Raw genomic sequence first — 27,242 nt, 5'->3', positions numbered from 1 at the left:
AAGCAAATATGCATGTGGGCTGTAGAGATATCTTACACCCCGCTCTAAAAATGAACAGACAGCCGAGGTGTGCCAAATTCAGACACGGCCGTTGGAAATGAGCGCATTGCTCAACTGGTCGGGTTCCAACTGGCCACATCTGATTGCTGTTGTAATACTCTCAAAAGAGGAGTGCTACTACACCAAAAGGGGGAACTTCTGTAACCAATGACAGAAAAAGAAAGACAGAGTGAAAAAGGGAGGGAAAAACCCTGAGTCACTTGGCTTCCTGTCTGAGAAGAGGAAGGGGGTGGAGGTATTCAGCACAGTCAGACAGCCTGCGAGACCAGTGCAATATTCAACACAAAGTGCACTGGGGGTTGGAGTCCTGTCCTGCTCACGAAATCCACTCCAGTGCTTCAGGGCAGCCATAATAGTGTTCACTATTGTGTGCGGCTGAGGGAAGAAGAAAAAAAGGAGGGAGCAGAGGGGGGAAAGAAAACCTGTCTCTTTGTGTGGAAGGACTCAGCAGGAAAGTGATTTTGTGATTATTTGAGTTCGCCTCCAAAGCGAGGCTCTTCGCCCCGACCTGCAGCTAGATCTTGTCCACTCTGTGCGCCTCTGCTGCCTCACAACAGAGTCACATATGAGTGTTCTTGTCGGGCCGGCGAACAGCGACACCCGGGCTTCTCCTGATGATGAGAGCCGACGTCAGACTGGTTTTCATGAATATTGATGTGGAGGATAGTCTGTTTCATAGAAGAACAGAAGGAGGCAAGATGGCTGCCCTTTAGGATTTGTTAAAGAGGAGATCCAGACGGTTTGTTGGAATTTCTACAAAGTGGAGGGACGTAAAAAGGAGGTGAGGATTTGCTCTGTACGTCCATGCTCTGTTTGCCTGTTTCTCCTTTAACCCTGAGTGTATTTTTGGTGGTCTTTTTGTCAGGTGAAGTGTGGCAGATGTCCACCACCGTAAAAAGCAAGAGCCAACATAATAAGGAGGGGATATTAGATAAAGCTACTCCAACATGGCTGACGATTTTCTTTCTTTCTTTTTTTTTGTTTTTTTGGGGGCAGCTAAAAACTGAGAAAGACCTTCTGTGTTTTCTTATGTATCTTGTATTTACTCAACATTTTTGCTGCTTTTGAATGCATCATAGAAAATGGTGTACTTAGACTGCTTGTTCAGGAGTTTTTCTTTAAGCAGAATTTAAATAGCTCTGTAATTCCCTCATTCTAAACCTTGCTTTTTTATTATATGTTAAATATGTGCGAGAGAGTGTAATGTGTGTGTGTGTGTGTTTGATTTTTGAGTGAGTTTTGTAAGAGTGCAAAACACATTTTTAACATTTTTGTGTAATTAATGGCTACTGCAAGATGATGATAGTTTCTATTAGATGCAGGAAGTGTTACCTTCTGTAGCTTCTTCTCGTGTCAATGCCCATTGCTATGTGTGTGCCTGTTTAATGCTGTTCAGTAGGCTTCAGTAGGACTATGTGAAGGAGAGGAAAAGTCCAACCTGGACATGCACAGTAGTAAGTGCATAGCGTCTGCACAGCAGTAGAGCTGGAGGCTTCTGGCATTGTGTATCTCTATGAATCAGCTTTCATTGCTTTCACCACTGAATGACAAGCAGACACAAAAGGCAAATCCCAAGGAGAAGCAAAGGAGAAGAGAATTGTGGTGGCAGGGCGTAGTGAACACAGGCAAGGTCAGAAAGCTCTGGAGGAAATGAAACTCAATCCTACTGCACCATTAGCTGGGGGAACAAGAATGGTTATCCTGGAGCTGATTTTTAACTTCAGGCTAAGCAAAAGGTTGTTGCCAAAGCGGAGCCACAAACAGCTTACTTGTCAAAATAATTGACCAAACTTATACCAGTGGTTAGTACACATTTTGATGCATTACAAGCAGTTACATGTTGCAACAATCAGGCTGCTGTATTGTTTTGGAAACGGAGCCATTGATGAATAGATTATTGACAACAAAATGGGTAACATGTGCGTGAACTGTAATCATTTATCCAAACACAACATAAATTCAGATTTGTTACAGGGCATGAGGCCTCATCTCAATTAGCAACTATCTAATGGTTTGTTAGTTGTTTTTTCCCCCCCTCCTGAATTCACGCATTCAAGTGTTTCTGTAAGATTAACATCTGAATGGTCAATTAGAATACAACAGATCTCCCTTTGGTTTGTATATTGGGTTTGTGTATTCCACTGACTACAGTCGTAATGTAGCCACAGTATGGCCTCAGGTCACAGGCGAAGTAAAAGCATGTCTGCAAGGTGGAGAATATTCCCTAACCTTTAATTGGGCATTGTAACTTAACAATGTAGACGGCCTGCAGGAGCAATGCAGAACTTAAGTTTTATCTCTAATCGATGCTAAAATGACTGGTCTCAGGAGACTCAAACAGACCAGTGTGGATCCATTGAAAGTGCACAGAATGTGATATTAAGAAGGTAGAGGGGCAGTGAAGTGGGAATAAAGTCAGCTGCCTGTCAAATGACAAAAGACAATTGCCAAGCTTTCATGTGAACAGCTGATAACAAAGTATTCTCAGACAGTCAGACACTTCCCCCTTTCTGAATCTTTTTTTTTTCTTCTTCTGTGGTTACATTTGCAGAGCATGCGGCTCCTACAATACTGTTAAAATATACCTGCTTGCAGTGTGAGAGAATCCCATTTCAAGTCATAGTGGGCTGCCACTACACTTCCGAACCAACAGTAGTGGTGTACCCCTCTGACGCAATGGCATGGCTCTGTTTTGATATGGCAAGCATGGTCATTGACTGTGCAGTGTCAACACGAGCGCTTAAGCAACGGCGTTCTCCATAGTCCTCGTAAAGTATGTTGTGACTGCAAGAGATCAGGTGATCCACGCTTGTGTGTGTATGGCGATCCCACTGACCCATTCATGATGTTAAGACACTAGATAATGCCTCATGTGAAAGTGTCATGTGAAAGACTGCATCTACTACAGTGGTTGGAGGCAATGAGTCTCACCCATTCATTGCCTTAATTCATTAATGAAAGCGCATCATTAGTCGTATAATCCGTTTCCTGCACAATAAAGCCACAATCTAAAATTAAATACTATAAAACCCACAATGTTACTAGTGTCTCTCTGTGGGGCTGCTGTTACATCAGCAGCTGAAAAGGCACCAGAGCATTAATAGGGCTACAGGGGCTGAGTGGGGGATGGGCCCTATAGATCAATCACATGCACACAGCTTCTCTCATACATCCACACCTACAGATAAAGCTGTGCGCTTGGATTGCTCCTTCGCCATGGCCGTAAGTTCCCTTTATGTCACTCCCAGGGCAAAGACAATATCACCATTGGGAAGAATGTCCAGTTGCCATAGTGTTCCACAACAATGCTGTCCAAGCCCTCACCTCTGACCCTGCTCTGTCCAGCCCACGGATCATTTTTCCACCCGGGGGCTGGGGCGCAAATGACACAGAAACAAGCCCCGGTGGCAGGTTAGACATTTTAGATTGTACTACCTGCTAGCCGGTCATAGCTCAGCTGCTTTCCTAAGACAAAATGGCGAGATACTGAGTGTTGTATAGATTTTTTTGCAATATTGATTTCCCTGTCTGCTATTGGGGGTTGTTTTTCTATGGAGAGCAAGAGTAAAGCAGCAACTGTGGTGCTCCTGCAGTGGAATCACAGCACTATAACACTGTTGTGTATTTGCACACGTTCTTTATACTTACAGGACTGTATGTGCGGATGTAAGAATTTTATCTTAGCTGGAAACTAAAAGTATCAATGAACTAGACTTTCGACATAAAACTGAAAATCCCTGCAGAGTTTTGAGAAGGTTTACCTGCAGGTCACATTGTCATTTTATTTAGCATGATGTTTGTAAGAGTTTTAGCACTTAATGGATATTTACCGTTGCTTTTTGTGCAACAATATCCACCCCTGAGCTGTCAAAAGGTCCTTTGACTTGAGAATCTCCATGTGTTTACTTCTTGCAAAGCTTTATGGGTACAGGAGTTGTCACCAAACCAGATACAGATCACCAACATCCGATGTTTCCATCCAATGAAGGCTCTACCTTGTTATGGCTTGGGAGTGGTTTCCTTGTCATCACTGGTACTGGAAAGTAGCAATAATGATTTTATGAGTCTGACATACAAAAAATGTCTTCCGCTACTCCCAAATATGACTCTTGGCCTTCTTCTTCCACTGAGCCGTGCGTTGTTAGCCGAGTTGAGGCGTAATTATGGAGCGAGAGTGATAAGGCGCTGTTTGAGTGGCACAGGGCCGGAGGGAGTGGTGCTGGCCCTGTGAGCGTGTATCGATGTCAGGGTTTACCTCAGGGGTGAGACAGCGAGGGCAGCGACTCAAAAGCTTCCTCCACGTGAGCACACGCACATGGCCGTTCTGTTTACAAACACTCTCCTGGCATTCCATGGCGAGGGAGGCAAGTGAGATGTTACGTAACCGCCCCCAAAGCGAATAGCATCTCTTCCCGCTTCTCGCCCGGCCGCTCCTCCTACGCCTGGACAATCTTTTTTAATGCAGTTTTTCGATCGTTCCACTACTGGAAGCAAAAAAAAAGAAATAAAGACCCATAGTAACACGTGTCTACGCCTGAAAACATGGCGAGACTGTGGGCAGGCCTATTCTCGTGCCGTTCCGCATAGCCTTTGTGCAAGTGAAGGCCTCAGCAGCGGTACGTCAGGAGAACATACTCGGTGTAAACTTATCCGCCTTCTCAGAAAGTTCAATAAACTTCTTTTAGAGTTCCACCTTTGGAGGATAGTGAAAAAAAACGCTGCAATATCTGCATACTTTTCTGATTAAACCCCAACACGTATACGTAAAACTATAGTGGTAGAGACACCCTTGAAAACAAAGTTTCGTCCACTGTGGTGTTCTCCATCACTGAGCTACGTTCCATTAATTACTTATTTGGTAAGAAGTTCACTTTTATAAACCTTTAGTGATTCGAAAAACAAAACTGTTACACTGTAAAGACAGAAACGAAATTGGCAGGCTAAAGTTCTTGAAAGGGAAAAACAAAAGATAAACGTGTTAAGTCAAGATGGATGGCCTTCTTGCATGCAAGAAGACAAATGTGTACAAATGTGTAGTAGCGTTAGCAAACTTGAACGCAGTCGGTAAATACACAGGCCATGCAAATTTTAAAAAGGTGACCTAACCTCATGCAAAGGTCTGACCCTTACTAAGACTTTAGTGTCACACTCTATAGAGGTCAATCAGTTTCGGTTAAATCAAGTTGATCACAATGGTAACGCTTTGCAAGAGCTCTAATCCTGAAACAATCGTTAAAAAGAAAAAAGTTTGCCATCAGGACAATTCAGCATGTCAAAATGCATTTTCTGCTAAAACAAATCCATGGCTAATGCAATGGAATGCTTATCTATCATGATACGCAAAGCTTTGTCACGATGGCATAACCCAAAATCAGTCCAAAATTACCCAAACAACTTCTTCTGATTGCTGTTTGCCATCTTCTAAAATGGCTGTCAGATATGAAGCGCCTGGGTGCTAGGAACTGTCACTAAAAAGGTTAGGCCCCATGGCCCCCTGTTGTCTGCACAAGGAGCACAAAGAAAGACAGCTGGCCCTGATTGTCATTTAGAAGCGTAACCCTACCAAAGGCTTTGAATGACATCACTTACTACCTTCTGAGAGCTTCGAGTGGCTCGGCCTCAATATTAGGTTTCCCAAGTGGAATGTACAAGTGCAGCAGCTGGTGTCTTTCCGAGTAGTGCTCAATGACAACTGGACCGGTTTGCAGCCTTATATGTGTTTAAGTTGGGAAAATGTCAAAGTCTGAATTTAGGCCCATGTCTGAATGAGTACAAAGGATGGGGTAGTATGCAAGGAAAAGACAGTGATGCGACCCTAATTCCCATACTTAAAATCAACTTTATAAGCATTGTACAATACAATGTGCAGTGGTTCTTGTAGAACTGCCGTATTTGAATGATACCTTTTGTGTTTGAAGTGAACACTAACACAATACACAGACCATAATTAAGATCTGAATGTTGTTAGAAATAACTGTAACTCACAATCAGTCCCTGAAGTGTGTGAGATGGAGTGAAGGATTTCTGGAAACGTTACACTGAAGTAGTGAAACAAATGAGGGTCACGTGCCGTCCAATCAATGGAGGGAAAGAGGGAGCTTAGCAACAGTGGCTTAAGCCAGGCTGCTTGGAAACCAATGAGGGAAAGAATATCCCCACATTTGCTTTCCAGATGACTAAAGAACATGTAGCAAATATTTCTCATTCACAGCAGTAGTGACCACTACTATGAAATATTTTTAGCTCCATGTTTCATGAAAAAAAGTAAGAAAGCACACGCTGCCAAACGTGGCTTGAGTTCTGTTCACAAAAATCAATCATGGTCTCAGTCTTTACTGAAACTCTGACTCGATATTGTGTCCATTTAAAATTCCTTTGCTGCCATGTTTGTTATATTTTTCCCTCCAATAATGTTTCCCTTTCCCTGTTTACTGTTCACCTCTGCTTCCTGTTTAGTTGGAAGCTGGTTTGGATTTGGATCACGCAAGCAGAAAGGAAATATTTGCTAAATAAACGTGCCTGTGCGCTAATCACGTGCCAAGTCAAGACGTTGTATTGAAGAAACACGGGAATCAGCATCTGTAGGCTTTGTGGATGAACTTTTCATCTCGTGCCAGACTGTAGTGAAAGGGATAATGAATGAGAAGGAAAAGATCAACAAAAGTATTTCTTGTCCTACCATTTCAATCTTTATATTTTCCAAACCGGGATTTGAAAGGTGCTGATCAGCAAAATTGCAAATGTAGGTTTCTGAATTAGTTGTAGGATCAGTGCATAAAGCACATGTGCACACCAGTGCAAAGCAGTCTATTCTGCAGTCAGCCGTGCTGGGGTAATGTTTAGACCAGATGGGCTTTGAAGCACTCATAAGATGGTCGCCATGGCTACCATGCACTCAGAAAGAAATTAACTTTGCTGTGCGCACAGTTCATCAAGTTAGTCAGATATATTGACTGTTGCATAGACAGAGGGTTAGAGGGGAAAAGGGACAGGCACTTTGGAAGGAGATGTGTTGGATTGTGAGGGGCTAGAGCCAGGCTACTGGGTTTGTATGCTCAGGAGCCCATTTCTTAATTAGAGTGTCCTTGTGATGCCGCTTGAAGGTACAAAAAAGGTTTAGACTCTCTGTGTAAGCTTTGCTAAGGGAGCTTCTAACCTAGGAAGGGGTTCTTTTCAGCCGGTGATGATGAAACAGGAACAATTCAAGACTAACTGGTTTAACAAGAGAGGTCTGGGCTGGTGTTCAACTGCCACCTACCATCAGGATTTACATCTGTTTATACATATATTTTACACATACATGTATATATACCAATATACATAAATATTTGGAGGTAAGGCCGACGATTAATAAATTTGATCTAAGACAATGTTGCCTGTTACTAGCAATCGCTTCTGCACTTTTAGTGTTGACCAAATGACCAAACTCTCCAAAAAGAATACAAAGACATATATTTTTCTTCAGAAATATCATAAAATTCAGAATCGATGAGAGAAATTTATGAAGACAAAAGTGGCATGTGCTAGCATGAGGTTTTGTGACTGACTCCTTGTTGTTTTCCCTAGAGTACCTGCTAAACAGGATGTACCAGAAAAGGTGGGGTTGGTCTGCATTTAGATGACGCAACTTTAGAGTGCTTCTCATTCACCTAACACCTACACAGCTTCCGCCAACATGTAATGCAGTGTCTTGCCCAAGGACACTTCATCCAGCCTTCAGTTGAACTACCTGAGCCGCAGCACAAGTTACTCAAGAACTTATATTTTGACACCTCTCAACCAACATTAATAAGATGCTCGACATTCACTGACTCACCAACTACTGTTCAGACATTCACCACAAATCTTACAGCACCAAAACTGGCCTACGAAGAAAGCCTACTTACTGTAGACTTATTGTGCTATTCCGGTTCCGGTTGTGTTTCCTTTTGACCATTTTCGCCCTTCACATCCAAGCTGGATGATTTTTTTCTAGCTAGTCATTGGAATCTGTAGTTACAACAGTAGGATCTGCAGTCTGCACTGAAATTACACTGAAATCGTTTGCCATTTGCCATAAAAGCTGAACTTAAAACTTGACTGATATTTCTTTTTAATAATTTCACTGTTTTGATCTACGATATATTGCGAGAACCCAGCTCTTTCAATTAAACGAGGTTTGAGTAGTTTCAGATTTACTACCTCAAAGGATGCCATGAATAGGCAATGATGTTAAAATACAATGAAAGAAGGCACTGAGACACAAAGCTGTGTGAGCACAAAGACTGCAGTGGGAATCTCCAAAAGTCGGCCACATCTGTCTCGCATTAGACATAAAGAACAACGTAGATTGTACCAATCCCTTCTTCATATGGAGGGGGAGGAGGCTTTCTAGGGAAGAAATTACAAACAGAAGTTTGTGTCTTCAGGTCTTTGTAGTAATCTATCAATCTGGTCTAAGAAGAAGTCAAGATGCTGAATTGAATTTACTAGTTTTTGCATGCACATTGTATATCGGTGTGAAAAGGAGACACGCATACGTAATGTGAGAATTTTATCACATTTAACTGATAAGAGTTAAATGAAAGAGTGAATAATTTGAACATTGAGAATCACTTTCTTAGCATGCTGCTTCTATCTGCCGTGCTACTATGTTTTTGGTCCACCATTGAGAGTGAAAGGACAGAAGAGGGAAGACAAGCAGACCCTAGCAGTGCTGTGCTAGGGTGGCATGTGATGCAGCCAATCTTACGTCACTGTCTAGTGGTCAGGCCCCAGACAGCATCATCAGATAACTGCTCAGTTCCACCTGAAAGAAAGACTGGACCCCCGAGTTATCGAGTTCATATGGAGCAAGCCTTGCAGCAACCTTTGATATTATTAATGGAACCAACATGTGTCACATCAGTAACACTGAACCTCAAGCGTCAGCATTCCTGGTAACAACCTTCACATGTATCTGCGTCTATACAGTACAGTAGAAAAATCACCATCTTATTAAAAAAAACTTCAGTGCAGAATTTGAGAGAGATGCATTCATCATCGGATGGGATCAGAAAACGTGATAAATTCAAATTCACCTTACTTTACATGATAAATATACCTTATATGATAAAAAGTTCTGCAAAAATTCGTATTCACTTCATTTACAAACTGTGCCAAACTATTTTTTGACTGGGGTTAACTAAAGGAAATGATGTGTTGCTCTGATATGACAAATGAGGAAATGACAATGTGGCACAGATCTTTGACTAGTATCTGTGTTCTACTTGTATTAAAGCTGTTTGCTGCTTTCAATTTGTTTGGATACTCACTGGGTAGGTTGATAGCTAGCTATGTGCTGATCCCCATTTTGCTAAGGTGTAATAACAAGACGCAGGCACTAAGAAGCAAATGTGTGTCCGGCATGTAACTTTTGACTACAGACACAGGCGGCTTTTGTTTCTTAGCCAGGGAACGTCATATGTTCAGAGAGAGAGAGAGAGAGTTGGCGCAACCAACCATGTGAGGTGCATTGTACACACTGCATGAGCATGCCATGTGACATAAATCACAAGTGTGAGGGCCTGATGAAGAGACTCAGTGAGATGCAGAAGATGAATGAACATCTGTCCCATTACTTTATGACTACAGTCCACTCCCTTAACTTCCACACCTCAAGTTAGTTCAACACTCTCTTTTCATTTGGAAGCCACACATTATGAACAGCCATAATTCAAAACATCTATTCAAACATCTAAAAGGATAATCTAACATTGCCTGAAATAGGCATATGTATATTCAAGCATTGAGTTCTGCCATCTTTGTCGACAAACTGTAGCTGATTCAGCCCATATATTGACCTTTTAGGGGTTTTCGTCTAGCTTAGGGGTGTGGGGGCTGTGTGGTGTATGTGCTTAAGTGCCCAGACTTCAGACAAGTCTTTGAATTAAAAATAATATTTATGAGATTACAAACTAGTTTTTGAACATTCGTCCCTGTCCACCAAGTCAAAAGGAATGCAGAGTTGTGAGCGTGCTGCGGGAGGTCATTAGGTTTGTGGAGCAACAAGTTCGGCTCTATATTTATGCAAGGGATTTAACACACTGTAGAATGCAAGTCATCTGACCTGATTACACTGGTAAAGGGTTGCTAAGGATGAGGTTTCACTCAGAGCTAAGCCGTGTGCAGTCTCAACTGTCCAACTGAAGTCTGTCAGCACATACAGCAAAGCATAACTTATACTATTCTCAGACATTAATTAACAAAAATAGTTAAAATTTCATGATTTGCTGTTATGTTGGGTTTTGTTTCGTTTCCGTTTCATCTCAACTATAGGGTCCTAATGGATTTCACACAGAAAACTATCGTTTCTGGTTACACAGTTTACAGGTGTAAATACTTATTTGGTATTTGGAAAGTGCATTAAGTCTTGAATGACTTCTTTGTGACATGGAAGTTTCACACCACAAGACTTGCTCAGAGCACAGCTTGAAATTATATTTTAATACATCCATATGTAATTTAATGAAAGCAGGATAAAGTCAACTTAGCCATATGAAACGAATATGATGGTCAGTTGTGTTTCACTTTTAAATCGTTTTAAAATTTAAGAAAGTTAAGACTTGCGTTTAGTAACAGGTGGCAATACTGCAGCAGCGGTAGCTTATGCACAAGTTATAGTTTGTGTTAAGTATTCACATTTGACGAGTTGAAACCCACCTTATGTTGCGAAGTTGTAGTGGATGCAACATTAGTACTGAGTTATAGTAGTCAGTCAGGTAATATTACATTGAAAATCAGTACTAAACTGGCTCTCTCGTGACTCAGTTGACAAGGTATCTCGGTTTTTACCCTTACTGACTCTTCTGAAAATTTATAGTCTTTGGACTGGGTGCATGCTCAGTGTTCTTATCTTTTAAACAGGAAAATACAAATGGGCCCATTTCAGCAAAGAAAAGGAAATGTGCACTTGAGACTATGGCGTATTCTTTGGAGTATTCGACAAAACGGTGCTGTGGCTTGCCAAGTGTGTGTGTGTGTGTGTGTGTGTGTGTGTGTGTGTGTGTTTGATTTACTGGCCTGTGGCACATCTCTCTGTCTTTAACAATGACTTTAACACTCTTTAGCCTGGCTGCCTAAGTCCCAACCTGAAAGTACAGAGACCTGAATCTCCCAGCAGCTGTCGTTAGTGCTGAATGTCACATACGGCTGCCAAGTCACGCCAAACAGATCCCGTCTACTATGGCAGTTCTCATATTTCACTAGCTCTCTCTCTGGCAATAACAAAAACAAAGTGTGGGTCCAGCGCAATAAACACCATTACTCTGGTGCTATGGAGTCAAAGCATTATGCTACCGGTAGAAATAGGACTGAATTTCCCCCCCAAAACACTAATTTGCAGCACATATATTTTATATTCTGCTTGAACAAACAATGGTTTTTTTCATAGTTTGCTTGTTCTGCTTTTGGTACAGAAAAATTACAAAACACAGCCTCTACTGTCATGTGCATTAACTGTCGCCCTAAAATGACTCTTGTGCTAACAGCGTCCATTGTTTTGCAACACTGGCCACACTGTGTCCAAGAGTCCACTCTTGCCCCCCAGGCTTCAAAGCACTAAAGCAACTGACCATCTATAAATGACAGCAAATACATAGCTACAAAGGCTGCAACTATGGCAAATGACTGTTTAGCCAGGTTCATAACTGCACAGGTTAGATGGCAGACTGAACAAGAGGGAGTAGATGAATAAGTAGAGATGAACCAGAAGTGTAATTACAGGGCAGAGGTGAGGCTGCGGTAGAGGGAGGGAAACCAAACAACAGCACATAAGAGACAAAGAAACTGACTTCTGGAGGGAAAGAAAGCTTTGTTGGGAATTTGGTTCAAGCCAAGCAAATGGAGTCATATCATAAACTGAACCATAGTGCTCATTTTCCCTGGTGGACATTAGCTACTAGAAAGAAAGCCAAAATAGATCAAAGCTTTATAACTTCCAGCCGGCATCCAAACTAAAGCCACTGCAACGCTGTGCCTCTGGCTTAGTTTAGTGCTCTACTTCCAGAGCAAAAATAGATCTGCCCGACTGTGAATCACATCTGATGAATAATTAACAAGATGAAGCCAATACTTGTCGTAAAGCACGAATCAAAGTTGGACTTAAAATATTGCATAATTTGTGTGTTAGTGTGTGTGTTTGTATGTTTGTATGAAGCCCAGATAGACGCACACAGCTGGGATCTCTGGCTTTGTTCTAGGTTTGCAAAGATTTTTTTTTTGTTGTCAGTGTGGGTGTATCCAACTGTGACAAGCTGCTTGGCTCCGTTCGGTCCATTGTAAACCCTGGAGTGTCCCATAGGAATGGAGCTGCACTGAAAGCGGCTTAGCATCAGTGTTCACCTCTTGACTTTGTTACTCATTTACAGACTGCACTGAGGGCCACAAAAACAAAGGAGTAGTCACATGGGGTCGGGAAGTGGCAATCACTCGCTTACCTCATTGTTATGTTTTCAGGAATGCTTTATATGTTTAAAAAAGATGGGAGCATTAGTTTACTCCTAATGTGTTCTTTGTGTACTATAACACTGTAAAGAATGTACACATCCATGGAGAAATATATATCTATATATTTAAAAAAATATGTTTTAGTCAGTTTTCTTGTTCAGTGTGTAAATCCAACCAACATTAGATTGTTTAATTAAGTTTCAAATCTATTAGGGATCCTCCCCGATCTTTTAATATTGAGTATCAGTCAATCCCAGTCACAGTACCCTAAATAAAATAAATAAAATAGAACTATACAATAGATGTCTCCTCACAGTTCTGTGAAGTTATTCCAGACAGCAGACATTAACGTCTGTTTTTAGTTTACTCCAATGTAGCAGATGTAACACAAATGCAAATGATCAGGCTTAGCAACATGCTCAATCTGATCCGATCATTTAAAAAATGCCCCAGTCAGACACACTACCATCCTCCCGATACTGTTCGGTACATTCGTAAAATCTAGGCACGACTCTCTGGCCCTAATTAGTGCAAGTCCGATCATCAAGACTTCTAGCATCCAAAGTGAGCTGATCTTCCATTTAAACATTCATCGACATCACGTTACGTGAATGAAAATACCTTCCGAATCCAGAGACCAGTCATCATTCATCAAAAGGAGCCACGCGCAATTCACAGTTCCCACCATGGTGTTATTGTACTCGTTAGTCAAAGTAACACATCCGAGTTTTAATGCCTTTGACATGATCATAAATAGCTTCAGGGTCACTCCTGATTAGAGTGCTGATGGTGGTACTTTGCTGCAGTACTTCTGCAACGTGTTGCCCAAGCAGCTAGTGAGACTGTGCATCCTCTGGTTCTGGTGCCGACTAATTTCACAGCTTCATACTGTACATAGAATTTACAGTTTTAATTACTCTGTTTTCAAATAGTTAATTAGTTTAATCACAGATTCATATTCCAAGTATTTTCAATCATATTTATATGGAAACAATCACATACATGGTAAAATATATAATTTTAGAATGAGTTACTATATACAGCGATAGAGACATACAGTATATTATAGTACACACAGTATATACTAGCTCCGCTTCAGTTGTTGGATCGCCCGCTTTCTGACAAGCTTTTCTTGTCTCTCAGGATTTTTTCTTTTCTTTCTGTTCCCAGTGGGTAATGGATGAATGAAATGAATTTCAATCATGCTAACAAGGCATAAAAGTTGATATTGGAGATGGACGATGCCCATGCTTCACCTAGTCTAGACAAAAAGACACCTTTGAGGCTCTTTTCCCTCGCCATTGACCTGAGAGCTGTCTTTGTTTTTGCTGTGCTGCTTCCCTCTTCCACCTGCTAACAGGCAGCTGGCTGCTCTGTTGTGACAACAGTGGGAGCTTCCAGACACCCTTGTAACAGCTTGGCTCGTTAGTGGGAGATTTAGCACTCTAACTTTGGAGGTCTGGAGGGCTGCTAATGTCTTGGAAGGGGCAAGTGACAGAGGGAAGGTGATCATTATGTCAACTAGCTTGCCTGCCTGAGCGGAGCTCAGTCTGACAGTTTCCTGTCGTCTTGGTCCAGACAGGCTACTGAGCCACAATTCCAATAGTGGCCTTTTTATTTCGCCTATGCATTGCCCACTTGACCAGGCTGTACATTATGTACATGTGGTTTCTAAGAATCGTATTCGTGTCCAAGTGGTATCTAGGATCTTGAAATACTTTAATTACAAACTTTTCTTGCTTAAAGATGAATGTTTTCACTCCCCAGCTTTTTAGGAGCTGGTGATGGTGATGAGTATTTATCATGGTGGAATATATTAAACAGATATTTTTAAAGCTTGTATAACCCATCTGTAAAATAAAATCTCAATGATGGACATTAGATTTGTTTCTGGACTTTTCAACACCAAACAATGTCAATAAATAACAGGTTATGGCTCAAATGGACAATGGAAGTTTTTTCAAAAAAGGCCTTTACGTTCTGGACAAAACAAATCATTTGAAGAGAACAGCTGTTCTGCTATGCTCATAACATGCAGTAACAAGTTCCAGATACGATAATCAGGTCCAACGATGGAGCACAATTATGCCAAATGAAACTTGTCATAATACCCGTTTCCAGTTCCTGCAAACAACATGCCTTGCCTAGAGTTCATTGTTTAATATTCTAGTTTTGTTTTAATGTTATAGCAGCTGGCAGTTCCTTAGTGACCTGAGACCACAAATACAGGTATTACTTCTCTTAAGCATTCAAGTGTGTTTTGATGGCTTAAGTTTCTGAGTCTTTTTAACTGAATGTGGCTTAAATTACCTTGATGAACACGTTTTATGCAACCTTCGACGTTAACTAGCTTTGTTCAACTTGATTTCAAAGATTTATGGACACTGAGACTTAAAGAAAAAGATTCAAATAGGTGTCAATTTATAACTACATTAAAATACTGTGTATTCAGTTTTTAGAATACGAGGAGATGGTAGTGGTGTGGGATGAAGTCAGGAAAATGCATGTTCTCATGTCTCATTCAACATATGAAGGATAATGACGCTCAGGGAACATCTTCTCTTTCCTCATCCAGCCTTTATTCTGACCACTAATTGTTTTACTTTAACACTCAACATAGAGCCAACCATTCCTATGGCATCTGGAAGAGGGTTGCTCATAATTATGATGGATTAGTCTGCGGTTCTTTGTACCTGTGCACTGCAATGGTTTTGCAGATGCTGCGGATGTGACATGCATTAATAATTGAGGGCAGCAGACAAAAATCAATGTTCGACTGGAATCGCAGGAATCTATTTGGCTTGGCAGAGAGAGAGCGAGCACAGGGAAATCAAAATTAAACCATGAGCTCAGCTTGCTACCTAAGCCTCTAGATTTTATTTTCGATATACAACCTTGATTACGTTCTAATAGGACTTTGTTACTACGCTCCTGACATTTAACAATTAAATGGTTAGGTCCCATTTCCTGTTTCTGGCTCATTTGCCTACAATTTCATGAACAATGTCCAGAAATGGTACTGATTGCAACTATTCATGTGCTATAACATCCTACATTTGATACTCCAGAACAATCATTTAGATTGCCATGTACAACATTTACCAAAATTTGACTGTCAAGGTTTTGGGGGTTTATCCTTGGCAACAGCTTTATTCAAGTGCATTAGACACATTAAAACATTTTATGAGCTAAAATTGTACTGAATCTTGGTTCTATTGTAACATATTCAGTCCTCGAATGTGCCAACAAATAAAATTTCCTTAAATTAGAGGATTGAAAAAAAAATCTGCGCAAAGCAGTTAATCAGGATAATGAAGTCACTGTGGGAAACATTTGTGGGGTAAAGTGTAGATTCTGTACTCAATTTAAAGTTCATGACGGAAAGCTCACAGTGCTTGAGTTTTGAGGGACCTGACAACAAAGGCCTCCAGTTTGAATAGTATTTGCATATTTGACATTACAATGTGGCGAGGCCAGGAGAGGAATATCTCAACTGAACAGCTGATAAGCAGCAAGCTCCTCCTCTCATCTACCATCTGGAACATTAACCTTGGATCCTGCTGCCTTCAGTCAGTTAGACTTTCATTTAATATATTCTGTCTTGTAATAAAAAAGAAAAGAGCAATGTTCAGAAATATAGTATGACTTGTAGTGTTTTAGGCCACCAAAGAAAATCTCTGTCAACTGAAATTGTATCTTCTTTTCAGTGAGGGTAAAATCTGCATCTGTTACCTCTAGATTAACCAAGTGCTCTAGCGCACTCTACCTGCTAGCCTTATAAGCCCAAATGAATTCTAAACATAAAAGTAGTATTTGCAGCATATAAGATTTTCCGAACCTAATTATTTTATGCTGAAACAAGAACATCAGACTAAATTCACATTCAAAGCCTCATCAAAGCTGCAAGCCTGATGCCTTGTTGATGACTGAGCTGTCACTAAGAATTTTTGGTCATTCATTTTAGGTTTACTTCTGATATGAGTACATGATGGGACAACATAGCTTTCAGTCGGAGAAAATGGTTTCATAGTGTACCCTAGGGACACCTTTTGTTAAAATTATTTTTTAAGAGCCATTGTAAATAAGGAAACTGGTAATGATTCAGTTTCTTGTAGCACACGACATCAGCCACCATAACCGTTTGATGACCTCAAGTCTATATTCTCTTCTCCTTGTTCACTTTCTACTTGTTCTGTTGTTTTAGGCGATGGAGAAATTAGGTCATGGTAAATCCACTTCTATGACGGAACTGTGTCACTAGCTGATACACATTTAGTGCCAAGTGTAAACAGAGTACTCTACTGGCCTTTCCCTCACTGAGGACAAATTCAGACCAAGGCTTCGAGTTTAACACCGTTGAAATTAGATACCTGGCAACACAGTGTAGGGGAGTGGGAACACCCAACTTTCACAGTCGTTACAGATTTTTAAAAGACTAGGAGTACACACTAACAGACTGCCTTCAGCAGTTTTTTGGATGACAACTGGGGATCACATACAATAACTGCACCTGATGAGGGATTGTCAAACCAACTAAAGCCAACTGAACGCATGAAACTCTCAGGCAAACTCTCACGAATGTGACAGTCGTGGTATGCACTGCAGCCAACATCATATAGGCACTCATGCTTCTGCCACAACTCGATTAATCTCCCCTTCATTTCTGTGGTTCAGGTTCGCTTTGTCACCACTCTCCTGCTCTCGCTATGGGCCATCGTAGTTTTGATGTTCTCACTACTTCCCATCGTCTTCTGGCACTATTTCCTGTGTCACACGCTTTTTTCCATTGGTTGTTGGCAACGCTTGTTTGCAGCTGGGCCAGTAATCAGTTCACACTACCCGATTGCACACAGATTCGTCTCAAAAAATTCAAACATGTTTGACTGACTGTGACTGAGGTAGGGTTGGGTCTGTTCAACTCACACATTTACAGTTTTTTGTGCCATCTACCCATGTGGACTGTCCCCATCTAATTCAGAGTTTGCCCAACTGGGAATCCTGGGTAAAATCTGGAAAAAAAATCATGTAGTGTGTTCTCAGCTTTAGACATTTAGCCAAATTGCCTTAATTGTAACAGATTTTCACATCATTCATCAATTTTTTTTTCTTTTTGTCTGAGCGCAGTTCACGAATCAGTTGTAAGCAAAATATAGCATCATGATGTGAATGTTTAAAAATAAACAGAATAACCACATAATAAAATGTATTTTGGTGTATACAAAATAATTTTGTGTTAAAACGATTTTAACACGCACCAATCTGTAAAGAACATAACTGCTTAAGACTGATGTCACCAAACATATCTCTCCCACTTTCTGTCTTGCAGGACGGACAGAGGGCAGCCCTGTGTATGGACTCTGAGCAGGCCAGATGGAAACAGAACAGGCCAGACATGAGACGGAAGAAAGTCTGATATTAGCACAATTCGGCACGCCTCGCGACATCTCCCACAAACTCCAGAATGGAGGCCAGTCTTCAGAGGGAGATTCTATGCAGATCACTGGGGACTCAAACTGGAACAATTATAAGTCCAGTACAGGTGCTAACTCTATGAAAAGACACAGGGAGAACTACAACAACCCTGCTTCAAAACAAGGGCTGTTTGATCAAGGATCCTACATGATGAATGGAGAACTGATGAATGGAGAATTGATGAATGGAGAATTGAACCATGTAATCCCGGAGCAGTCCTTATTGGTCCACCAGCCCAAGAAAATGAAAGTAGATTCCGAGATGAAAGGAAATGATGACATGAGCTCTAATTTGGTGGACAACTTTCCAGAGCTGACAAAGGCAACAGAATTTGAATGCAGTTCTCCACAAACAGAGATTAAGTTAGATAAGAGGAATTGTAGTTTTCCTAATGGAGATATTTTCTGTCTGCCACGAAATAAACAAATTCCAAATGGTGCTGCATCACCCTCCTCAACCATAGAAAGCACTCCAGGTGACCTGTTAGAGAAAACTTTGTCTCAGTATTATCCTGAGCAAGTATCCATTGCACCTCAAACATCTGGGTCAGAGTCAAATGCTGTCAATGGTTCACTGGCCAATAAACTCTCCAGTGAAGGTGCTCAATCCCCTTTAACCTCAGGATTACCCAATTCAGTACAGATGCCTGACTCACAGCAACAGCACCCTGGGGCATCTGGAAATTCTGAAGAAGGTAACAATTATAACTCCATCAACTATGTAGTGAATGGATACTCCAACAATTTTGGAGCAGACCACCAGCAGCAGCAACAACAGCAGCATCAACAGAGGCCACTGTCTTACTCTGGTCAGGAACTGTCTCTAGGACAGTTGCAAGGCATGATCCAACCTACAAATAATGGTAACAGCTCAAAACAAAATCTGAATAATGCACAGAGTTATCCAGATGACACAAATCCTAGTGGTGCATATGCAAAATCCCACCAGGAGTTTAACCACGGCTCTTTTCTGGAGAGAAGCAAACCCCTACAGGCAGGAGAGGCAGGTGGATATGGATCCTTTCCCAACTCTGGGATACAGAATATGGTGCAAAGTGAGAAACCCGGACCTGGTCACCATCCTTATCCAGGCAGTGACAGAGGCCTTCAGTATGGGATTCAAGCCCAGAATTTCCAAGAAAAGTCTGGGAACCCACATATTGCTGACACCTCAGGACCCATGGGGCACCTTCAGCAACAGCCACATGACACTAGGTTAGAAAATGGGATGGAGAGCACATCTCAACAGAGAGTCAACTTATCTTGTTCGACTCCTAACCAGAGAGGCTGGATGGATCTAAATTCTTCACATTCCCAGCAGCAGTCAGCAAGTGGCCCAACATCTCAGGCACAAGAGCAGGACATGTGGAGGGGCTTCCCTTCTAAGCCTCCATCAGAACAGCAAACAGCTAACCCCCAGGTTCATAGCCAGATGTCGGAGTCAAACCCAGCACAAAGATTCCAGACACAGAGAGTTTTCACAGACAGTAGCCATGGGTCTAACAGCTTTCAGAAGAAAGAGCAGAACTGTCAACCAGCCAAAACGCATTGTGCTCCAGTCCAGCACAACACTGCCCCTGAGTGGCAGAAGTCAAATTCTAAAGCACCTCAAATACAGCAGCCCCTACACCAGAAAATGTCTGAGCAGCTTAACTTTCCTCAAAATACAAAAGCAGACAACCGCTACCACTCCCAGGTGCAGTCAGAGCACTTACGTGAAGACACCGACCTCCATGATATACTGTCACCTGGATTTTTAGCAACACAACAACAGCAGGAACAGCAGCAACAACAGCAACAGCAGCACTGTCATCTTCAACGTCCACTGTCCCATCCACCACAGTTTGAAGGGCAGCAACTGAAGTCTCCCAATTACAGACCTCACAGTCAGCCTCAGCCAGGCCAGCAACTGTGTCAAACAAACCAAACAAACCAACCTCTTAGAAACAATTCTACTCAACCAAGCAACCAACACATTCAGCACAGTGACCATGCAGCATTTAGTTTTAATAACACAGCAGAAATACAACATCAAAGGCAGTATCCACCCAACTCAGGCAGCAGTAACCTCAAGCAATTTCAATCACAGCAGCCTAACAACCACTGCCACCAGCCCAACCACATGGACTTTCCCCAGACCTCTACACAGTCACAACCTCACTTACCACAAGGTGCGTTAAACCAACAGGTGACAACACAGATGTATCTCAAAGCTGAACAGCAGCTGAAGACATCTTGCACTCAGTTCCAAAGGGGACCTCGACTACCTCTGGGACCTGTAAGTCCCCATGTAGACTTACAAAGGCATGCAGCACTGCGTATGCACCTGTTACAAAGGCAGGAACGCCAAGGCCCTCCTCATCCCCCTCTAAGCACTAGTGACCCCAAACATATCCCAAGAACTGTAAAAATGGAAAATGGACCCAGATATGAGCGGCCTTGTTCTGAGCAGTTACAGATGCGAGAGGCATGCATAGGTGGAATGCAAGTCAAGCAAGAAAATGAACAATCCCTGTGTGAGCAAAACAAGAAGCAGGGAAGCATCCTGGCCTCCATGGAACAAAGCCTGAGGCAGTACCAGCTTTCACCCGTGTATGAGAAAAAATCCTTTGTCATTAATTCATCAAATAAAGTCAAGGTGGAATCTTCTGGACCGGTCACCATCCTGTCAACCAACACTGATCTGAGTGGAGTAGATTCATCAGCAGCTTCATTATTTAATGTAGCTCTTAAAAAAACACCTGATTCCACCCCTAAGAAAGAACAACTCTTACAGAGTTTTATGGACTCTCCTATGAAGTTATTGGACACCCCTATAAAAAATCTTTTGGATACCCCCATGAAAACACAATATGACATTGCATCCTGCCATTGTGTTGGTAAGTCTCATAATAGAGTAAGCATGACTGATCTGTTAGAGTGTAACTATTAACATATTTTGCTTTATGATATTTAGAACAAATCAGCGAGAAGGATGAAGGTCCATACTACACTCACTTGGGGTCAGCTCCTAGTGTTGCTGGTATTCGAGAAGTGATGGAAAAAAGGTTAACTACAAATCTGACCTGAATTTACTGTAAAGAACTGCGTTTCATAACTGCAGTGCACTTTTTCACCTTAACGTTAATTTTAATGCCTCTATTCTGCTTTGCAGGTCTGGCCTAAGTGGTAGAGCCATCAGGATTGAGAAAGTAATCTACACCGGCAAGGAAGGAAAAAGTACACAAGGGTGCCCCATAGCCAAATGGGTATGGCCCATTTTTATATATTTCATTTGAGATGCAAACAAGACTGCCCTTGTATTTCCTCCAAATAACTGTGTGCATGTATTCCTATACCCGTTTGGTTCAGGTGATTCGCCGATCCAGCGTGGAAGAAAAGCTACTGGTGCTAGTGCGGGAACGGAGTGGTCACAGATGTGAAACTGCCTGCATCATTGTTGTAATCCTGGTCTGGGAAGGCATACTACCCAGTCTGGCTGACCGCCTCTATCTCGAGCTAAGTGAAACTCTAACAAAACATGGAGCCCACACCCAGCGACGATGTGCTCTCAATGAGGAGTAAGTGAAAGCACTGCACAACTCAAAACTGACCTTAAATATTAGATGTTATTAATAAAATAAAAATGAAAAAATAACTGAATTATTTTAAAACAACCGTCTGTAATTATGCTGAAGATATATAGTACAGAGACATAGTATAGAGTATATAGTAACTGTATATAGACAATGGCTGTAATTGTCTTTTATTTCAGATCATTGCTTTTGTTGTATCAAGACCAGTTCCCTATTTGATCCTCAGTCACTCACCGGACAACAATGAGACATTAACATAATTTTTTTTGTCCTGCCCTTTCAGGAGGACCTGTGCTTGCCAGGGATACGATCCTGAAGCCAGTGGGGCATCATTCTCCTTTGGCTGCTCATGGAGTATGTACTACAATGGCTGCAAGTTCGCCAGGAGCAAAATCCCAAGAAAATTTAAGCTACTTGGAGATGATATGAAAGAGGTACCTTACTCAGATAAAAAAATAAAAAATAAAACATTATGCCTGCTTACTTTAATGTCATACAGTAATTAATATAACTTTATTCTGACATTTTGCCTTTCAGGAAGAGAGAATGGAGCACAACTTTCAAAATTTGGCAAGCTTACTTGCTCCCTTGTATAAAACTATGGCACCTGAAGCGTATGGAAACCAGGTGAATATATCTGGATATTGTCTTGACAGTCTTCTTGCTGACATCTGAACAATTTTTAAATATATATTTTCTATTGATGTTCATAAACTCTTCTGTGCTTCTTGTTGTTTCTGGACAAAGGTGGAACATGAAAATAGGGCGCTAGATTGTCGTCTGGGGCTCAAGGAGGGTCGCCCCTTCTCTGGGGTCACAGCTTGTATGGACTTCTGTGCCCATGCCCACAGAGACCTCCACAACATGCAAGGCGGCAGCACTGTGGTAAGCTTTCTATGCATGCTGCATTTTAGTGTGTTGAATTAGTTTGAGGATAGAATAAAAACGATACTGAGACTCAAATATAAAACAGTTACGTAAAGTAGACTTGTTATTTAATGCGTGCCTATTCCCAACAAAAAGTATTGCACAGCTTATTTGGTATTTTACATTTTCCTAGGTGTGTACTCTGACAAGGGAGGACAACAGAGAGATTGGAAAGATTCCTGAAGATGAGCAGCTCCACGTCTTACCTCTTTATAAAGCTTCCAATACTGATGAATTCGGCAGTGAAGAGGGTCAACAGGAGAAAATGAAGTCAGGGGCCATCCAAGTCCTCAGTGCCTTCCGCCGCGAGGTGCGCATGCTTGCAGAGCCTGCCAAGTCTTGCCGGCAAAAGAAGCTGGATGCTAAGAAGGCAGCTGCCAACAAGAATGCCATGCTGGACAGTTCTAACGATAAAGCAGAGAAGGCCCTCCTGGCCAAGTCAAAAGCAGGCACTTATGAGAACACTGCTCAGAGCACTCACATGGCAGGTAGGGTTACATTTATAAATAATGTACATTACTGCCAACATATTAACACATCTGGTGCTTAGGCTTTACATTTATTTGGGTTTGTTTTCTAGGACCTATTCCCGGTGCGGTGGGAGCAGCCCTTCAGTTAGGTCAGCCAACACACCCCCTTGGGATCCATCATCAGAAACTACAGCAACAACAGCACCTTCCCCCTTACCCTGGGTCAACAAATGCTGCTTTCACTAGGTTCCCAAACCACCCTGTGTCTTTTCCAAGCACTTCCAAGCCAGGCGGCATGTATTCTCCTCAGCCACCAACACCAGCTAGCCCTTACCCTTCCCCGCTCCATGTACCAAACTCTTACATGAATGGATCAAATCGTCCATACCCAGGTTATCAGTGTAATGGAGGAATGCCCATTGACAATTTCCATCCATACTATGCTTCAAACCCAAAGCACTTGGAGATGTATCGTCAACAAAGGCCGTCGCTCTACTCAGAGCAACAGTATGGTGTACATCAACACTATGAGGTCAATTATCCACCAAGGTACGGTGAACCCGGTTTACAGGTCAATGGTTATAATGCCAGCAACATGAGACCAGTCCAGCCCATGAGACCTTATGGACCTTATGGCCCAAATAGGACCTCAGACCCCCAGTTTATGGACCCCCTCTCAAGAACATCTTCAGTGCACGGAGGATTAAATTATACAGTTGCTGCGAGCAAAGGCAATCAGTTTGGAGAATACCCAAATCCATACCTGTCTCAGAGCCCTCAAATCTTACCCCCAGGACAAGATTCTTTCCGTATGCAAATAAAGACAGAGATGGGTATGCCTGGCATACCGATGATTTCTGCTCAGCTGAGTGGTGGGTGCTTAAACCCTGAAACACAGTCAGGGTTAGGTCTGCCTAATGGAAGCATCATGGGTTCCAGTATTAAGCAGGAGCCCACAACACCGCAGACACCCACAACCCCCAAAAAGCCAGAGATGTGGTCAGACAATGAGCACAATTTTCTGGACCCTGACATAGGTGGTGTGGCAGTGGCCCCAAGCCACGGTTCAGTTCTTATTGAGTGCGCAAAACGGGAACTTCATGCCACAACGCCTCTCAAAAACCCAGATCGCAACCACCCCACGCGCATCTCCTTAGTGTTTTACCAGCACAAAAATCTGAACGAGGCCAAGCATGGTTTGGCACTGTGGGAAGCCAAGATGGCAGAGAAGGCTCGTGAGAAGGAGGAAGAAGCAGAGAGGAATGGTGGTGAGGGGACACCTAGCAAGAGCAGCAAGAAGGGGGTAAAGCGTGAGCATCCAGAGTCATCAGAAACCACAGGAGAGCCTCCCTACAAGCGTTTCATCAAGGCACTAATGGAGGGGCCCTTATCATGCTCAACAAACACATTTGTCAATACATCTCCGTATGCCTTCACCAAGGTCACAGGGCCGTACAGTCAGTTTGTATAGAAAACATTTATAAAGAAGACCTTGAAGGTGCTTAATGGAAGACAAAAAAGACCACAGGCACGAATGCCCTCTCATCAGCCTCGTGTTGTGCAGTCAAACGAACATGTGATCAGATTAGATATACTCACCTTTCACATCAGATTGGTCACCTCTTTAACAATCAAGCTTTACTAGTTGGCCCTACGAAGGATGTATTTATTTTTGTTTGGTGACTTTTGCAAGACACACAAAATCTCTGGTGCTTTCAGTCTGATACCTGACGAACTATATTTTAGCTGGAAACATAGTTTTGTTTTTGCTGGCTTTATTTTTCTTACGAAATTTCGGAGATGTAATCCTGACATAAAACAGTGACTTTGTAAATGACAATATTCACGGTGCTAAAGTGTTTGCCACAACACACTCTACGAGTGAGATTCAATTGCTTATGTCAACGGGACACTGAAAAAAATCATCCCACTGTCAAATCATCAGCATCACAATGGTTTATAGCAAGTCAGTATTTCCGAGAGCACTATTTGATACTGAGAATTAAATGTTTGTTAAAACCTGGATATACTGTATTGCTGCATAGACAGTAATTAATTAGTATCACAAGTTACATTCATGAATTTCTAATGAGGTGACTGAGTTCATGCAAAACTATTTTTTAAACGTATCATTATGTTGGTGCTTCTTTCATTCTCTTTATACTGTAAAATGAGCCATTCTTATGGTGCATTTTTAACATTTTAAGAAAAAAAATCTACATTTGTGTTATTTTATGTTTTTCCAGATTTACTTTGTTGACAGAAACTAATTTTTAATGTTCCTTACAGCAGGTTCATTGAACAAACCTGAATTGTGAATATTACACGTAGTTTTATGTCTGTGGTGCTTAGTAAATGTGCTTTCTATACACTGAGGAACATAAAACAGGGTAAGCTCAGTGTCAGTTTCAGAGGGCAGCTGGCTTGCTGTGGGGTCTTTGATTATTGTAATCTAACTGTAATATAAACATGTGAGATTTGTACAGTAAATTAATGAATTGCCCTTTTTGGAATTACTGTTTTAGATTTTCTGTAAAGAATGCTAACAGCATATTGTTGTATTTCTTTGGGTTTCAACAGATTTTTTTTTTTTTTTCATAAGGTGCTATTCAACCTACTAGAAACATACAATGTGAGACTCTTTGGGCAGTGAGAAGGCTTTTAAATAATGTACAGTACCAACCAGTCATATACCTCAAAAACAATTTAGGCAATAGGATTATAACATATTCTTCTTCATCATTGTATATTACTTCAAATTTGTTATTGACAGTTAATATGTTCAGGCCACCAAAATGCATAAAAGTTCATTTATTACTTTCTCATCAATCTGCCAGAAAGTATTAATTGAACTTCATTCTTTGATATTACTGTAAAATCAGGGACATTTTCAACTAATTTTGTATACACTTTCATTGCCTGTGTTCATCATGTCTTTTGCATTCAGGGACTTGACACTGCATCCTGAATCATCCCAACAGAAGTTTTGTCAAAATCATTTTGTGAGGAAAAACAAAATTGGTTTTCCTGCAATTCTCTACTTATATTTTAGCTAGTAGGATGGTGGTAATCTTTTAAAAGAAATCTGATCATATATGCACTGAGTTGACTAAAGGGAATGATAAAAAGCATCTATTTGCTTTGGCTAAGAGGCAAGAATAGTGATTAATGTAGTTGCACATCTTTGTGCCTGTGTATAGTTGAATTTATTTATAACCACTAAGCAATTGTACAATGTTTTCTTCCCTGTTTATTTGATTTAATTAATGTGATATATATAATTGAACGACAGTCATGTCATAGTAATAACTCACCCCACTTTTACACATTCATTTGCTGAAAGCACTTCATTTCTTTTTCAGGAAAAAAATATGTAATAAAGACTTACAAAACATTTTATTTAAACTAATTGTATATGTGTTAAAAAATAAATAAATTATGTCACATTGTACATACCAAGAATTTGTATTGCAGGAGTATAACTCTTTCTTTGATGATGATGTAGGTTCTCTTTGTCAAATTTACCCGCGGTTCTTCATATATCAAACTTTAAAAATCCTCTTGGCGTCTTTGGGTTGACAAAATGATATTGGTTAGATTATCCAGGTTTTTGTAAATATTACACTCACTGTCATGGCAATGTTTACAGTTAGAGTATCATGTTAGCTCAGTCATTAGAAGTTCTAGTTTTTTTCGAACTGTTTTGTAAAATAAATCTCCATACTAAAATGTTGAATTTCATTGTACAGGACCCAGCTACAGTAGCAGGTTGCCGTTGGGAAAGGCAAGGTGCCGTAAGATATAGCGGGTTAAAAGCATAGCCATACTTGAAGATGCTTCAGAGTGTTTCTGAGTGAGTCAACATTACTTGAATGACTTTCTTGCTTAACAAGTGCACTTCATGTGCTCAGCTCAAGGGTTAAGCTAACAGATCATACACACTTGGCTTTTTGCAGTTTGACACTAAAACGTATATAAAAAAAAAAAGTGCAACTTTTTTGCCTGTCATTTTACTTTTTAAGGCTTCCCGAGTTCTCCTGAAGTTTGGTATGCTACAAAAAAATTGAATTAAGGATGGGTATTAATACTGTAAGTATTGTAATGTACTGAATGCAGTTTATTTGAAAGCTGTTTATTATATCATTCCTGATATTGCTGATATGTGGGTGTTTTTTTTTTTTAATAAAATTTATATTTATTTAAAGCATTTTTATTTGTTACTCAAGTTAATACCAATATCTAAATTCTGTGCATTGTTATGCATTGTGTTGAAG

At 41.1% G+C, this 27,242-nt stretch overlaps 1 protein-coding gene across 1 annotated transcript; it reads left to right on the top strand.

Moving 5' to 3' along the window:
- tet2 (tet methylcytosine dioxygenase 2) lies at positions 1 to 27,225 on the top strand. The gene is made up of 10 exons (XM_084569348.1): positions 1 to 841; positions 17,852 to 20,875; positions 20,953 to 21,043; positions 21,151 to 21,244; positions 21,348 to 21,556; positions 21,855 to 22,005; positions 22,109 to 22,198; positions 22,319 to 22,456; positions 22,632 to 22,986; positions 23,079 to 27,225. Exons 2-10 carry the CDS (start codon positions 17,896 to 17,898, stop codon positions 24,437 to 24,439), a joined length of 5,469 nt encoding a protein of 1,822 aa, XP_084425474.1. The 5' UTR covers positions 1 to 841; positions 17,852 to 17,895; the 3' UTR covers positions 24,440 to 27,225.
- Positions 27,226 to 27,242: the final 17 nt, after the last annotated feature.

Source organism: Chelon labrosus (assembly GCF_963514085.1).
Source record: "Chelon labrosus genome assembly, chromosome: 2".
Taxonomy (NCBI): Eukaryota; Metazoa; Chordata; class Actinopteri; order Mugiliformes; family Mugilidae; genus Chelon; species Chelon labrosus.
This window is presented reverse-complemented; position numbering and strand designations above follow the sequence as displayed.

Excerpts from the sequence above, each read along its gene's own strand:
- tet2 (XM_084569348.1), top strand. The coding sequence starts at position 17,896 with ATGGAAACAGAACAGGCCAGACATGAGACGGAAGAAAGTCTGATATTA. Across the intron at positions 22,006-22,108 it reads TTGGAGATGATATGAAAGAG|GAAGAGAGAATGGAGCACAA; the intron begins GTACCTTACTCA and ends TTTGCCTTTCAG. Across the intron at positions 22,199-22,318 it reads CTGAAGCGTATGGAAACCAG|GTGGAACATGAAAATAGGGC; the intron begins GTGAATATATCT and ends TTCTGGACAAAG.